The 15,412-nt window shown below is 37.7% G+C and overlaps 1 protein-coding gene across 4 annotated transcripts in view; it reads right to left on the reverse strand.

Moving 5' to 3' along the window:
- The window catches only part of adgrd1 (adhesion G protein-coupled receptor D1), a 271,121-nt gene that overhangs the window by 41,409 nt on the left and 214,300 nt on the right, over positions 1 to 15,412 (reverse strand). For all 4 annotated transcript variants that reach the window (XM_002931898.5, XM_031892498.1, XM_012969246.3 and 1 more), the window contains 2 exons: positions 14,988 to 15,054; positions 2,858 to 2,949 (listed from right to left, as the gene is read on the reverse strand). In XM_002931898.5, the coding sequence (XP_002931944.3) occupies positions 2,858 to 2,949; positions 14,988 to 15,054 (159 nt within the window). The remainder of the gene's footprint in view (positions 1 to 2,857; positions 2,950 to 14,987; positions 15,055 to 15,412) is intronic.

A 15,412-nucleotide genomic window follows, 5' to 3' on the forward strand; every position in this document is an offset into this window, starting at 1 on the left:
TTTTTATACTGAATGATTGTAAACAGCGGGAAAACCTTTCCGACTTTGATCCTTCTGTGCATGATTTTGGAAGCCTCCCATAGGACTCAATGGCACTCTGCAGCTCCAACCCGGCCCAAGGAAAGTCTCCCATAGGGCTCAATGGCACTCTGCAGCTCCAACCTGGCCCAAGGAAAGTCTCCCATAGGGCTCAATGGCACTCTGCAGCTCCAACCTGGCCCAAGGAAAGTCTCCCATAGGGCTCAATGGCACTCTGCAGCTCCAACCTGGCCCAAGGAAAGCCTCCCATAGGGCTCAATGGCACTCTGCAGCTCCAACCTGGCCCAAGGAAAGTCTCCCATAGGGCTCAATGGCACTCTGCAGCTCCAACCCGGCCCAAGGAAAGCCTCCCATAGGGCTCAATGGCACTCTGCAGCTCCAACCCGGCCCAAGGAAAGTCTCCCATAGGGCTCAATGACACTCTGCAGCTCCAACCTGGCCCAAGGAAAGTCTCCCATAGGGCTCAATGGCACTCTGCAGCTCCAACCCGGCCCAAGGAAAGTCTCCCATAGGGCTCAATGACACTCTGCAGCTCCAACCTGGCCCAAGGAAAGTCTCCCATAGGGCTCAATGGCACTCTGCAGCTGCAACCCGGCCCAAGGAAAGTCTCCCATAGGGCTCAATGACACTCTGCAGCTCCAACCTGGCCCAAGGAAAGTCTCCCATAGGGCTCAATGGCACCCTGCAGCTCCAACCTGGCCCAAGGAAAGTCTCCCATAGGGCTCAATGGCACTCTGCAGCTCCAACCTGGCCCAAGGAAAGTCTCCCATAGGGCTCAATGGCACTCTGCAGCTCCAACCCGGCCCAAGGAAAGTCTCCCATAGGGCTCAATGGCACTCTGCAGCTCCAACCTGGCCCAAGGAAAGTCACGATAACGAAGCTTGAATGAATTTGAAACTTTCGTACTCGGCGTGACAATACGATTTTGTTGCACAAATTTTGTTGCAAGGTACGAAATTGTTGCAGAAAAACGTTCGGAGCGTTCGTACATTAATAAATGTCCCCCTTAGTGTATAACTCACATTAATATTATTTCTTCTAAAGGGCATAACATTGCAATTATCAACATTGAACCTCATTGCCAGTTTGTTGCCAAGTTCTCCAATTTAGTAAATTATCTCTGCAGCATTCTGTATGAAACTTATAGTTTTGCACAATTTAGTATCACCAGCAAAAATAGAAACAGTCCTTTCAATGCCCACCTCCAGGTCATTAATAAACTATTTAAAAAGCAAAGGGACAAGGACTGACCCCTGCGGTACTTTAATTTCAACACTGGTCTAATTAGAAAATGCTCCACTTACCACCACTCTTTGTAATCTATCCTTCAGCCAGTTTTCTATCCAATTACAAATATTCCAGACCAGTATTCCCTAATTTTATCATTAAACTTCTAAAGTATTAGGTACTGTACCCAATGCTTTAGCAAGGTCTAAGTCAAGTTTCCTGCTTACCTCCTCATAGAAGGTGATTAAATTAGTTTAGCAAGATCAATTACACAAAATTGAATTGTATTGAATTCCTTATTCAGAAAGCTCAGAATTATGGGAAAGCCATCTCCCATAGACTCCATTTTAAGCAAATAATTCAAATGTTTCAAATGATTTCCTATTTCTCTGTACTTAATGATATCTACGCTGCATGAAAGCATATTGGAGGCAAAACAATACCACTGAGTTTATTTAATGTTTAAATTATTTTTAATAGAGTAAGGTATGGTGATCCTAATTACGGAAAGATCCGTTATCCAGATGCCAAGCATTACGGAAAAATTATTTCATACCTGTAATTATCTGAATCTGTTGCAAATTAATTTCTGATGAAATCACAAAAAAGCTCACAGAACAAAGGTCTTTGTTCATATATCCATAAACTGAAGTTTTTACATTATGGGTAAAGTAGGCAAATAGTATACATACAGTATAATAAAGAACAGCGATGGGCAAATGTATAAGACACATCATTATCAAAATGCTAACATACCCTTGGCTTTTAGAACATGTGAATCAAAAACCGCCGACAGCCTGTCATTTATAAATTTTATTAGAACATGCCATTAAGGCGTCAGATTGAAGTTATGAGGCCATAAACATTTCAAGTACTTTAGGAATTTTAACAACATAACCTTTCTGCAAGAGTTATATTTTTAAGGTGAAAAGAAGGAAAATTCATTTCAAAACTAGTTATGAAAAAAGAAGATATATGGTTTGATAAAAGTATGGGATCCCTTATTTAGAAACCCTTTATATTGAAAGACCTATTCCCCCACAGACTCCATTTTAAGCAAATAATTCTAATTTTTTAATATGATTGCCGTTTTCTCTGCAATATTAAACAATACCTTGTACTTGATCCAAATTAAGCTGCACAAATCCATATTGGTGGCAAAACAATCCTATTGGCTTTATTTTAAATTGATGATTAGGAGACTTAAGATATGCTAATCCACATTTAGCAATGATCCCTTATTCAGAAAGCCTCAGGTCCCAAGCATTCCAGGTAACAGATCCTATACCAGTAGTAGTTAGGGCTCTGGCACACGGGGAGATTAGTCGCCCGCGACAAAACTCCCTGTTCGCGGGCGACTATTACTGTTCGCGAGAAATCGCGCCGCCGCGTGTGCCATCCCGCCGGCGACTTACATGTTCGCCGGTGGGATGGCGAGTCATGGCAACGCGGGGAGATTAGTCACCCGCGAACAGGGAGTTTTATCGTGGGCGACTAATCTCCCCGTGTGCCAGAGCCCTTAAGGAATAGTAAAGGAATTAAACCTAACAGGATATTGCCCCAAATCAACTTTTTTATGTGAAATTCTTACTTGAATGCATTGGCATCTCTGTGCACCTTGTAGTTGTCAGCACTAATTCTGGAAATGATTCTGGTCACTGCTATGAGAATGCCGATATTAACCTGGTTAGAAAGACAAAGGGAACAGAGTTAATATATAAAGCACAAGCATGTTACTTCAAATATTAGAACCTTTTTTTCCCAATTTGTTTGTAGCTATGGAGACATTAAAAATTCATATCTAAATGTTCTGCATTCCAGGCTCTGAATTGCCAGCATGCTTAGTTAGGTTATGGAATGTAATGGCATCTGCATCTTTACGGTCACTGAGCAGACAATAGATTGGAATGTTTTAAGTTAGTTTTACCCTTATCTCCCATTGTTCGCTAGAACAGTTGAAGAAAAAATGACTTCTCATAAAACAGTAAAATATTAAAATCCATTTCAAGGTTACTAAACTATGGTTTATTTCCTAATTTTAATACTAGATTTTTCCCATATACAGGCAATATAGCATGCATGAATGGAGCACAGTTTGTTGAATATCAAAATACTACACTATTATTTTAAACGATAAACAAAAAGGCAGATTGCTTTATATAAAATAAACACCAGTAACATTCAGAAACATATGTGATCCTGCAGTTTTAGAACTGATTGAGCTGCCCTTGGCTACAACCTTGATTGTCACTTTCCAGATCTCTCACACAGGGGGCATGGTCTAGTGACCCAGATGTCCTGCTCTGATTTCGCTGGGGGCCTGACACAAATCGTCTGTCACAAACTGTTGTGCACAGACGTAGCTGCAGAAGGGACAACTCCATATTGTTTTCTCATAGCCATAAAGACATACCAGCACAGGAAATCCTCTGCAATTCATAAAATTCAGTAATCATTTCAAGGTACAGTTGTGCCCAAAAATATTGACACCTTTGCACTTTTTTGAAAATAATACACCAGTTCTGCTAAACATTTGTTGAAAATCAGTGTTGTGGGATTCACATGTTTTTCTTTTGTTTGCACAAAAACTAAGTAACTTATTTTGCAGAAATCCTAAAATTGGCTTAATAAAATAGTATATGTTATCATTATTAGTTTTGTAAATAGCACCAACACAATTACACAGTGTGTATCAGAGCATATACACCATTTACATTAGTCTCTGCCCCAATGGAGCTTACAGTCAAACTATTACATTCAAACATAGCAGAGTAAATTAGAGTAAATATTAGAAGCCAATTAACCTTAATCTGTAATTATATTTTAGTATTGCAGGAAACTAGAGTATCTTGAAGGACAGGGGGACACAGGAAAAGCATACAAACTCCTCGCAAATAAGGGCCCAAACCAGATTTGAACTCGGGACCCCAGTGCTACAAGGCAATAAGTGTCTCCCACTGATCCACTGTGCTGCCCAAATTGTAAGAAATATTTGTATTTCAAGCAGATTATTCTGCTTTATTTTTAAGTATACTCAATTGAGTTGCAGTACACTGCAATATAAGAAGCACACATTCAATCAATTCATTCAAATCGGTCTGTGAGTACTACAATGAACATGGAGAAAAGAAAGGAAAACAGGGAGCTGACTAAGTAGGTGAGAAAATGGTAAGAAAGTATGGACAATCTCAAGGCGAAAAGTCCAGCTCCATAAATGTTAATGTTCCTTTGTCTATTGTACACAATGTTATCAAGATGAATGTAGGCAATCTTCCTGAATGTGGGCACAAGAGAAACATGAATCACAGATTGCAAAGAAGGATTTTAACAAAATCCTGCCAGACAGATAAATACTGATCTTCAGACACATGGTACTACAGTTTCAGCTTACACCATCCATTGCCAGCTCAATGAATTCGAGACACAGAAATATTTCACTGTTTCCAAAAATGTTAAATCTTTGTGAAAGAATAACATGTATACGAAAAAGACTAAACAAGAGCTTTTAGGTAAAGTACAACATCTCTGTTTACATGGGGAAATAAGGTGGGGGGTTGCACTCATTGTTTGGGGTTGCTTTGCTGCTCTTGAAACTTACTGCTTTGAGTCTGCACATGTCATCATGAAACCAGGAGATGGCCTAGGCATTTGCTAGAACAATAGACCCATAATGGGTCTTTAAAAAGGACATACTTCAAACACCAGGAATGGTAAGATCATTAAAGACATGCAGAGAGATCTGAATACTGTAATTGGAAGACATCCTTAAGGTGGCCATACACGCACCGATAATATCGTACAAAACCTCGTTTCATACGGCGAGTCGTCGGGAAGCTGCTGATATCGGCCGACTCGCCGATCGGACCAGTTTGAAAATTTTGATCGGGCGACCAAAATCTCCCTTCAGCGCTGAATCGGCAGAAGGAGGTAGAAATCCTATTGTTTCTACCTCCTTACCTGCCGATTCAGCCCTGAATGGTGTGTGGCGGATCTGACGATGTTTCGCGATCGTCAGATTGCCACGTGTATGGCCAGCTTTAGGGCCGTGGCAGACAAAGAGATTAGTCACCCGCAATAAATCTCCCTTGTCGCGGGCGACTAATCTCCCTGATATGCCATCCCACCGGCTTGAATGTAAATCGCCGGTGGGATGGCATATGCAGCGCCACAATTTCCCGAAATCGTGGAAGTTTCCTCTCAAGGCAATCTCTTCGTCTGCCACGGCCCTTAGAATCTGTGAGAGCTTGAGCTGTTGGAGTGAGAAGTAGAAGTTCATTCATAGCTTTAGAAAGTGCTTGATTTCAGTTTCCAAAAGGTGTGCCATCAAGTATTAGGTCTTGGGTGTCAATTATTTTCAGTGCCATTTTTTCAGATATGAAAGGACGAGTTACATTCTAAACAGAATTATACAAATCCTATTTCTTTATAGTAAATAAGGAATTATAAGACCTGATTTTATCAGCTTCAACAAATTTCAGTCAATATGCAATGGTGCAAATATTTTAGTGCAAAAAGAAGAATTAGTCAAGCTGATCACACAAGCAAGCTCTGGACTTGAACTAGTCCGAAGGCATTTAGAAAATAAGATAAGTTGCAGCTATATTTAAAATGCAATATATGCTTCTATTTTCTTTCTAAATTATACTTAATACCTGGAAATTCTAATGACAGCATTGGAACCACTTTCTGTAACGTCAATGAGCAAACCTAGAGTTTGTTTCTGTTTATGTCAAACTTACATTGTTTGTTTTTGATTACAAGGTGCAGCAAAAAGTATAAAATAGCATGTAATAAAGCAATTGTGGCTACTTTAATGTAGGTGCTTGGAATGCCGATATGCTGGTTGTGCCTTCTTTGCAGAATAGGGAACAAGCTGCAGCAGGCTTTGGCAGAGGGGTTTCCTTTACTTTGCTGTATTATTGGCAAAAAAACATGGCAAATCTCTGGATTTTGTTCTTTAAACACAGTGTCACTTTGGAAAATGAGCCCTTTTGTCTTACAGAAGACAAGTGACTCCCTTATAAAACACAGAAAAATCATCCAGTAGCAATATACATTTACTTGTTATTCTTCATTTTTTACATTTTTTACATAAATGTAAAATAAAGTTGATGGGTTTTCAACTATGAGTCACTGGAGACTGAAAGTAAATGGACTATTAAAATGAAAAGAATTGAAATGCTTTTTTCTGCCTAGAGGAGAAGGATTTTGAATACAAGAGATGCTACAGATATTATGGAACCCTGGCAGTGAAGTATGATTAAGTGATTTTGGATCGTGGTACCTTGCATAGGAGCAATATCAATTGACTATAATTGCAAAGGGCAATTGTAAACAAAATAGGAAAGAGGTTGGGATCAAGTTTTTTTTGTTTTTGGAGGAGCAGTGAAACTCAAGTCAGACATTCATACAATGATTGCAGCAGTTGCAAGTAGAAAGCTGAATTACGTCTATTACGTCCATTGTAGACCATAAAACAAAGGTCAGTACAATATTATATGTATTTCAAACACAGATGGTCAGACTCCTGCTACTGAACTACAATTTCCAGTGGCTCTAGTCAAATGGAAAATGATAGGTTGCAGGATTCGCATCTTTGATATGAGGTCAAAGCAATTTTTTAACATTGGAAATCTCTCAGGAAAATAACACTGGCATAGAAAGAAAAATTGGATTCATTTTTAATATATAGATTCCAATCTAGCCTATCTTTGGCAACAAGACTGTTTATTTTTCCTCTGAAACTTGCATATGAATTGGTTTTTTTAACATTCCAGCCTTCAACGGATGTTTTGCAGAGCAGCTCTCTTGAAAGTATTTTTTTTTTCCTTTTTCAATTACCGTTCAAAATACACTATGCAGTAAAAATGGAAGGGCACCCATTATTAAACATTACTGAAGCTTGTGCAAAAGAGTTCTGCCACTTTGTGTTATTTTTGTGTCACTTTCAGCCCAGATAACCTTGAAAAGGAACTCCCATCAGAGCTACAGATCTCTTCAAAACATCTCCATTCTGTGAGATACAAAGCTGCTCTCTGTATCTTCAATGCCTTTGAATCAGGGTGAAAAATAAGGATGCTGGAATTCAAAGAATGGGTAGAAGTAATGCTGTCAGACAAAGAAAACAAGTACTAAAGTGCAATACATTTAATATTTATGACAAAGACAAATCTTTCTAAATTGTATCTAAATTTTTATAGCAACTATAATAGAATGAAGCTGTTCTAACAAGTGAGATCATTCAAGAAATATTTTCTAAGGTTTATATTAAAAATGCAAGCTCTTGTTATACTGTATTATTTTGCTTGTGCCACACATGCAAAGGGTGTGAAAGATTATTCATAAAAAGAAGAATAGATACCCAAAGAATAGCAAGAGATTTAAAAAAAATGCTGCTAAAGAACTAAAAAGCTGTCATGATTTTTATGATGTAGGTTTTATTACTAAATTATATTGAAAATATATTCTAGTGTTTAAAATTTTATTCTAGTGCCCTACCACTAGGTGGGGCATAGGAGCATTTTTAGCAATACAGGTGTCAGGGAGCTGCTATCTCGCTACCTTCGCATTGTTCTGCTCATTGGCTGCTGGGGAAAAGTACAGGGGTAATATCACTCCAACTTGCAATGAAGCAGTAAAAAAAAAGTTACATGGCTGAGGGCAATTGGGAAACTAAAAGTATATCAAATTTAAAAATTAAAATAAACAGTTAAAATTTTGTTGTGGGCTAGTTTTCAGTTACTCTACAATTAAGCTGAGAGGTAGAATTCCATATGAAATGATAACTATGAAATTATTGGGCACTGGCAACTATATTTATTCACAACCCAATTCCTTGTATAGATTCTCTGTATAGATTCTGTGACACAGCATTACTGCCAACCTATAGTTGTTGACTTAACTCGTGCCATAGTGGTGATATCCTATCAAGTTGTTTGTATTAATTTCAAACTAAACATGAGTTCTATCTTTTTGAGGTGGTGCTGGTGGTTGAAAAAAAAAATAATGTTTCTCAATTTCTTGTAAATTATACCTTGTAAAAAAATCTATCTAAAAGTATGAGCAGAAGTAAAATGTATCTAAGGTTCAGTGAAAGTTCAATACATACAGTAGCAAATGAGGTTTTTAATTATTCACATTTCTTTAGCTGTAGGTAAATAATCCCTGATCCTAGTCAAGGTTATTTGGTCTCTGAGGCAGACTCATAAAAAAATCACAACATGCAAAATAAAATATACATTCAATATGATGGCTATTCCTTTATGATCTGACCTGAGGGAAAACCAAAGTAAGACCATGTATGATGTGCTGGTCCACACATACAACAAGAGAATGAGGGCATTCAGATTATACATAGGCATTGTATCTGCCCTTTTTTATCCATGGTATTGGTATTGCCCAAATATGTCCTGCATGCAACAGGAGAGGACTTGGTCCAAACGGGATTACTTTGTACTAGCATGTCCAGACAGAAAATCAACACCCAAATCTCGAGGGTCCACCCACCCTGAAATTCTATCATGGACTGTAATATATGTATGTGTACATAATCTACAAATGTTTTTTTCTGTTAGGCCAATGATTTATAATTGCAAACAGGCTAATGTCCCTAATTTCCGTTCGGCATTTCAAACTATGGCCATTCACTTGTAACACTAAACTCTTCTGGAATTCTCTGTAACATCATGCCTTTGCCGTGTATGTCATCAGCCTGACAAAACTTAATTAAAATTATGATTTACAAAAACAATATGTAATGGTGACAGCACATAAACAACTTGCCCCTGATATAGGTAAAATATACATAAATAGGGCTTCACTCATGTGTGCAGTGCTGAATATTAGTGATGAGGAAATTTTTTCGCCAGGCATAGATTTGATGCGAAATTCCGCATTTCATCATCATAGTTACATATATAGTTAAATTGTTTAGTTGGGTTATTATTATTATTAACATTTATTTATAAAGCGCCAACATATTCCGCAGCGCTGTACAATAAGTGGGTTTCATACATTTGACATACAGAGTAACATATAAAGCAATCAATAACCGATACAAGAGGTGAAGAGGGCCCTGCCCAAAAGAGCTTACAATCTACAAGGAGAAAGGGTTGAGACACAAGGTGTGGGAATGGGCATGACCAGAGTTGTGAGAGGTGTGGCACAGGGTGTTGCTAAACTAGATTAGGGTAGAGATTGGGAGTGAGTCTGAAAGTTTGTGGGAGCGAATTCCAGAAAAAGTTCCGAAGTTCAACCCTTCCAAGTAAACCCCAGCTCACATAAACATAAACCTATCACATAAGCCTATCTCTGATCTATCTCTCACTCACATACATAAACTATAAATACCAACATCAATACTAATTGTAGATTTTAGTATCACAGTAGCCCTATATTTGCTTTAGTAGCCACTGAATTACATTGCCTGGAATTAGACAACTTGTTATCTACAAAAATCCCCAAATCAATAAAGGAACTCCCCACAACACACTACCATTTAGTGTATAACTTACATTTATATTATTTCTACCAAAGTACATAACTTTGCACATTTTAACATTAAACCCCATTTTCCATTTTGCTGCCCAGTTTTCCAATTTTGCCAATTTGCTCTGCAAAGTGCAGCATCCTGCATGGGACTTATAGGGGCTGATTTACTAACCCACGAATCCGACCCGAATTGGAAAAGTTCCGACTTGAAAACGAACATTTTGCGACTTTTTCGTATTTGTTGAGATTTTTTCGGCGTCTTTACGAATTTTTCGTAACCAATATGATTTTTGCGTAAAAACGCGAGTTTTTCGTAGCCATTACGAAAGTTGCGTAAAAAGTTGCGCTTTTGTCGTAGCGTTAAAACTTATGCGAAAAGTTGCGCCTTTTTCGTAGCGTTAAAACTTAAAAGGTGCAAAGTTTCGCGTAAGTTTTAACGCTACGAAAAAAGCGCAACTTTTTGCGCAAGTTTTAACGCTACGAAAAATCGGCAGATTTTACGCAACTTTCGGAATGGCTACGAAAAACTCGCGTTTTTACGCAAAAATCGTATTGGTAACGAAAAATTTGTAAAGACGCCGAAAAAAATCGCAAAAAATACGAAAAAATCGCAAAATACCGATCATTATGAAAAAAACGCAATCGGACTCATTTCGACCCGTTCGTGGGTTAGTAAATGTGCCCCATAGTTTTAGTAAGAAAAAATTGTCGCCTATTAACTTCAATGCATTTCACAAATTTTTCACCATTTCGGAATTCTTTTGGCAAAGCCAAATGGGACATATTCGCTCATCACTACTATAGAGTTAGCAGTTGAGAGAAAAGAGTAACATTAGTGCAGTTTTCCATGTTTTTCCCATGTTTCTTACTTTCTTCTGGAATAATGGGTACAATACATTTAACAAAACTTACAATAACAGATTATCACCTAAGACCAGCAAAAATCCTAACTGATCATGGATTGAGTGAAGCTAGAGTACAGGAAGATTTTGTGCCACATTATACAGCTTTGTATACACAAATTTTAACAAAAGATACTATGAGGACATGATAACAAGCTTAAAATGTGATATACTAAGTTCAGAGAACTGCAGAGATATTATTGTACAGAATCTGAGCTATGAAGAATGTTCCCAGTGGGAACAAAGCACAAGAATGGGGGTGGGGGGTGATAGGTGGGTAAAAAACATTAAACTTTTCCAAAAGAATTTGACCATTCCTAGCATCTTCCTCCAAAATATAACCCTGGTATTTTATATTTTGGCTGTCACTTTTTAGATTTTGTTTTAGTGGGTGTGTGGGGAGGTGGAGGAAAGATTTCTGTCGTCTTCCCTTAGCCAATAATAAAAGCTAAAGCATTCATTGTACTGATGTAAAGGAAGCTGTTTAGAGACATGAAAGTGATTTAGCTACAATTCTATGTAATGTTATGTGCTTGTATAATTAAACTGCTGTAATGCATTCATCAGTAAAGTAAACCTTGACCATCTTAACTCCTCAACAAAGATTCAGTACAAGCTAATTACAGACCGAATGTAAAATCAATAAATATGATGCAAAAAGGGTAAAAATGCAATGAACAGAGAAAGGCAGATACTGTATACCTGTTGTTAACCCTCTTTTACCACCTATTTCTAGTACAGATATGTCTCCTTATCTGGAGACCCATTATCCAGAAAGCTGTGAATTAGGGGAAGGCTATCTCCCATAGACTCGATCTTAATTAAATAATTCAAATTAAAAAAAAAATATTTCCTTTTTGTCTATAATAATAAAGCAGTGCCTTGTATGTGATCTAAAGATATAATTCATCTTTATTGGAGGCAACACAACTCTATAATTGGGATTAATTATAATCTTAGTTGGGATCCAGTACAATGTACTATTTTATAATTACAGCAAAAATGAAAATCTATGGGAGACAACCTTCCCATAATAGATCCCAAACCTGTACTATATATCTCAGCTAAGGCCAGACAATATCATTTATAGATGATAGACAGATAGACAGATAGATAGATAGATAGATAGATAGATAGATAGATACATAGATAGATACATAGATACATAGATACATTATCTCCCATCTCTCATATACTCAGTTTTCTGCTAACAGGAGCACTGGCCCATATCAGGTAAGTGATTACAATGGAGGGGGGGCTAACATTTGGCACCCCCAGTCATTGTAACTTTCCTTCTCCTTTTAAGAGGTTTAACTGAAGAATAGTCATTGTTATGGGCAAAGCAATCCATATTATATCTAGTAAGGGGTAACTTAATACCTGGATATCACTAACACATTTGAAAAAAGAATATGACATGAATATATGTGTTGCCATGGTTGATGCAATTACGATTCACTGCAGAACATCTGAGGACTGTTTCCATAGTGACTTATGCATAGCTATTTCAATTAGTAAACAGCTTAAAAAGGCAGATCTTTCATTAAACAGAAAAACCTTTAGAAGTTGCATTTTGTTATGTAAGTTTTAATGAACAAAAAACAAATGATTTATGTGGCAAGACCGTAATTTTAGACACCACTGCACTATTTCTATATTGTATTATTGGGGGCATAATTGTCACCATAAGACATATGGCAGATGTACTGAATGGCAAACTGTATATTTCCCATATATATATATATATATATATAGGTGTAGTTTTGCCCGTACTGTAGCTTGCCTCATAGGGATGTAGCGAACCCGCGCAAAAATGTTCGCGAACCCGTTCGCGGACTTTCGCCAAAACTCGCGAATATTCACGAACTTTGCGAACCCCATAGACTTCAATGGGAAGGCGAACTTTAAAACCTAGAAAAGCCATTTCTGGCCAGAAAACTGATTTTAAAGTTGTTTAAAGGGTGCCACCACCTGGACAGTGGCATGCAGGAGGGGGATCAAGGGCAAAAACTTCTCTGAAAAATACTTGTAAAAAAACGCCAAAAAAAAAACGCAAAAAAATAACGCAAAAAAAAAACCCAAAAAAATAACGCCAAAAAAAAAACCGCAAGCTATTCATATGTACATGCATAGGCGATAAAACGAAGCGAAAAAACGCGGCGGAAAAACCAAGGCGAAAAAACGCGGCGCCAAAAAAAAACGCGGCGAACCCAAAGTGGCGAACATCAGCAAAAGTCCGCGAATTTGCGCGAACCGAACACCCGATGTTCGCGCGAATTAGTTCGCCGGCGAACAGTTCGCTACATCTCTATTGCCTCACAGTGAATCAGCCAGGAGAAGTAAATTACCACTGTCTACTATGTTTCTGTAATAGATAGGTGATTTGGAATATGAATAAAATAAGAAAGATATAAATTATGGAATTATGGAACATCTTCTCTGAAAAAAAATATCTGATGCAGAATTCTTGGGAGATCACAAAATGTATTTTGAAGAAGAAAGTTGGCCAAAGGTCAGTGGGTTTCCTAGCTGCATTAAAACTACAGCGCTTCTCAAAAAAACAATTCTATAGCAATGAATACTCAGTTTCCAACATTATAACTGGATCTGTAGCACAGCACATCTCAGAAAAGGTGGCAGGTATCTTTGGCAAGTGTTAAAGGATGACTAAACCCTAAAAATGAATATGGCTAGAAATGCCATATTTTAAATACGAAACAGACTACACTAGCCAAAAGTTTCAGCATCTCTATAGTAGTAAATATATAGGTCTTTACAGTTGTCACAGGAGCTCCCCATCTGTGATACTTTCATGCTCAGTGTGCTCAGAGCAGTTGTTGAGAAGCTAAACTTAGGAGTTGTTGCAAATTATCAAGCAGAAAATGAGGTTGGCCTGTTATAGAAGCTAATGCTACAGGGCTGATTATTTCTGGTTTCTGAGCTTTCATTTAGTAATTGCATATATTAATTACTAGTCAGCCTTTTATTGTGATATTTATATTCTCTATACACAGTATATTGTGGGTGGGTCCCTAAGCTCAGGTAACTGACAGCAGCACAGAGCATGTGCAGTGAATCAGCAGAAAAGAAGATGGGGAGCTACTGGGGCATCTTTGGAGGCACAGATCTTCCCTGCTAAAGGGCAGTGGCTGGGCTGGTATAGGAGCCCAAAACATAATGTACAGCATTTCTTGTCTATTTCTTTAGTTAGGCTTTAGTTCTCCTTTAATTACAGGATTCCCTTTTGTCTGACAGTGCTGCACCATTTATTACCAACTACTTCATGCATGGGCCCTAAGAAGCACCATTTTGCTGAATATCCTATTCCAAAATTGTTTAATTACACTAAATAACTTTAGATGTGTAATGCCACCAGTTTTGCCAAGAAGATAAATACTTCCCACAGGGAAAAGGGACAGCAGGTCAAGCCTCATATTATATTTTCTTAAATACACTCAGTTACACTCAAATAAGTCAGCATTTCAAGAAAATCATACCACCAGGGCAAGATATTTATAGTGCAGTTATATGTATGTGTGATGGCAAAATCCCAGTTGCCAAAGTACATCCTAACCACAGTGGTTTTTTGTCAGCTATCTTTCGGGGGAATTGAAGCCAAAAATGAAAATGTAAACAAAATTGACAAAAAAATGCTCCAGCAACAAAAGACAACCATGAAAGACGATTCAACACCTTACAAACTATAAAGGATCTTAGTTCAATGTTATTAACAAGAACCCAACACAACAGGTTCTATGCACGATCTGAGGTGGATGACCGTGACATCAGCACCAGATTAGAAACACACCCAACTAATTCTATAATTCAGATTTCTAGATTTCTAAAGATAGAGAAGTCCAAAAGTTTACAAAAAGTAAACAATGACAGTTGCTAGGTATTTCTACTACCTTTTGCAATTGGAGACTAGGAAGCATATCCTCCTTCCATGGAGGAAGCATATCATCAACTATCGTACATGACACCAAGGGCTGCTGCTTAAGTTTGAAATTGTTCTGATTGTATGCACAAGATTTCCTATTTTCCTATTTGTGAAACTAGTCCCTCCTAGTCACACATTAAATAAGTAAGTGGGGGTCATTTCTCAACACTTGGAAAACTTACATCCGGGCAATAATTCATAGCAACCTGTCAGAGTTTTTTTTCAGGCAGCTGCAGGCAGAACAATGAAAGCAAACATTTTGCCATGGGTTACTGCCCAGGTGCAATTTTGTCTACTATAATTTCTTTTATGTATTATGGTCATGCAAAGTTCTTTGTATAGACCTGTACATATCATCTTTATATATATTAATACTGAATTATACCTACCACAATCACAAACAGTGCCGGTGCCACAAAAGCCCAGATCGCTCCCTTCTCAAGAGAAAGCCAGCAACTATAGTATGACAAAGAGAAAAAACAAGTCAGCAAGTTTTTTTTTGCTGTATACATGACTATATTGTTCTACACACTTGACTTCATGCAAACTCTACCATTAGATACTTAGTAAGGGGATATTTCTTGGCTTGTAGAAAGGCTGTAATCATTGGATAAGGCCCCCAGACCTAGCAGGCTTAACACAATCAATATAAATACTGTATATCCCACAACTCAAAATGATTGTAAAATACTCAATTTATTTATATTATTATATTAAAAGCATACATGCCCCAGGAAATATTGTCTTGCATGTTTCATATCTCATGGTACGTACAAACTATTCCCTATACTTATAATGGGTTATTTATGATGTC

Source organism: Xenopus tropicalis, chromosome 1 (assembly GCF_000004195.4).
Source record: "Xenopus tropicalis strain Nigerian chromosome 1, UCB_Xtro_10.0, whole genome shotgun sequence".
NCBI classification, from domain to species: Eukaryota; Metazoa; Chordata; class Amphibia; order Anura; family Pipidae; genus Xenopus; species Xenopus tropicalis.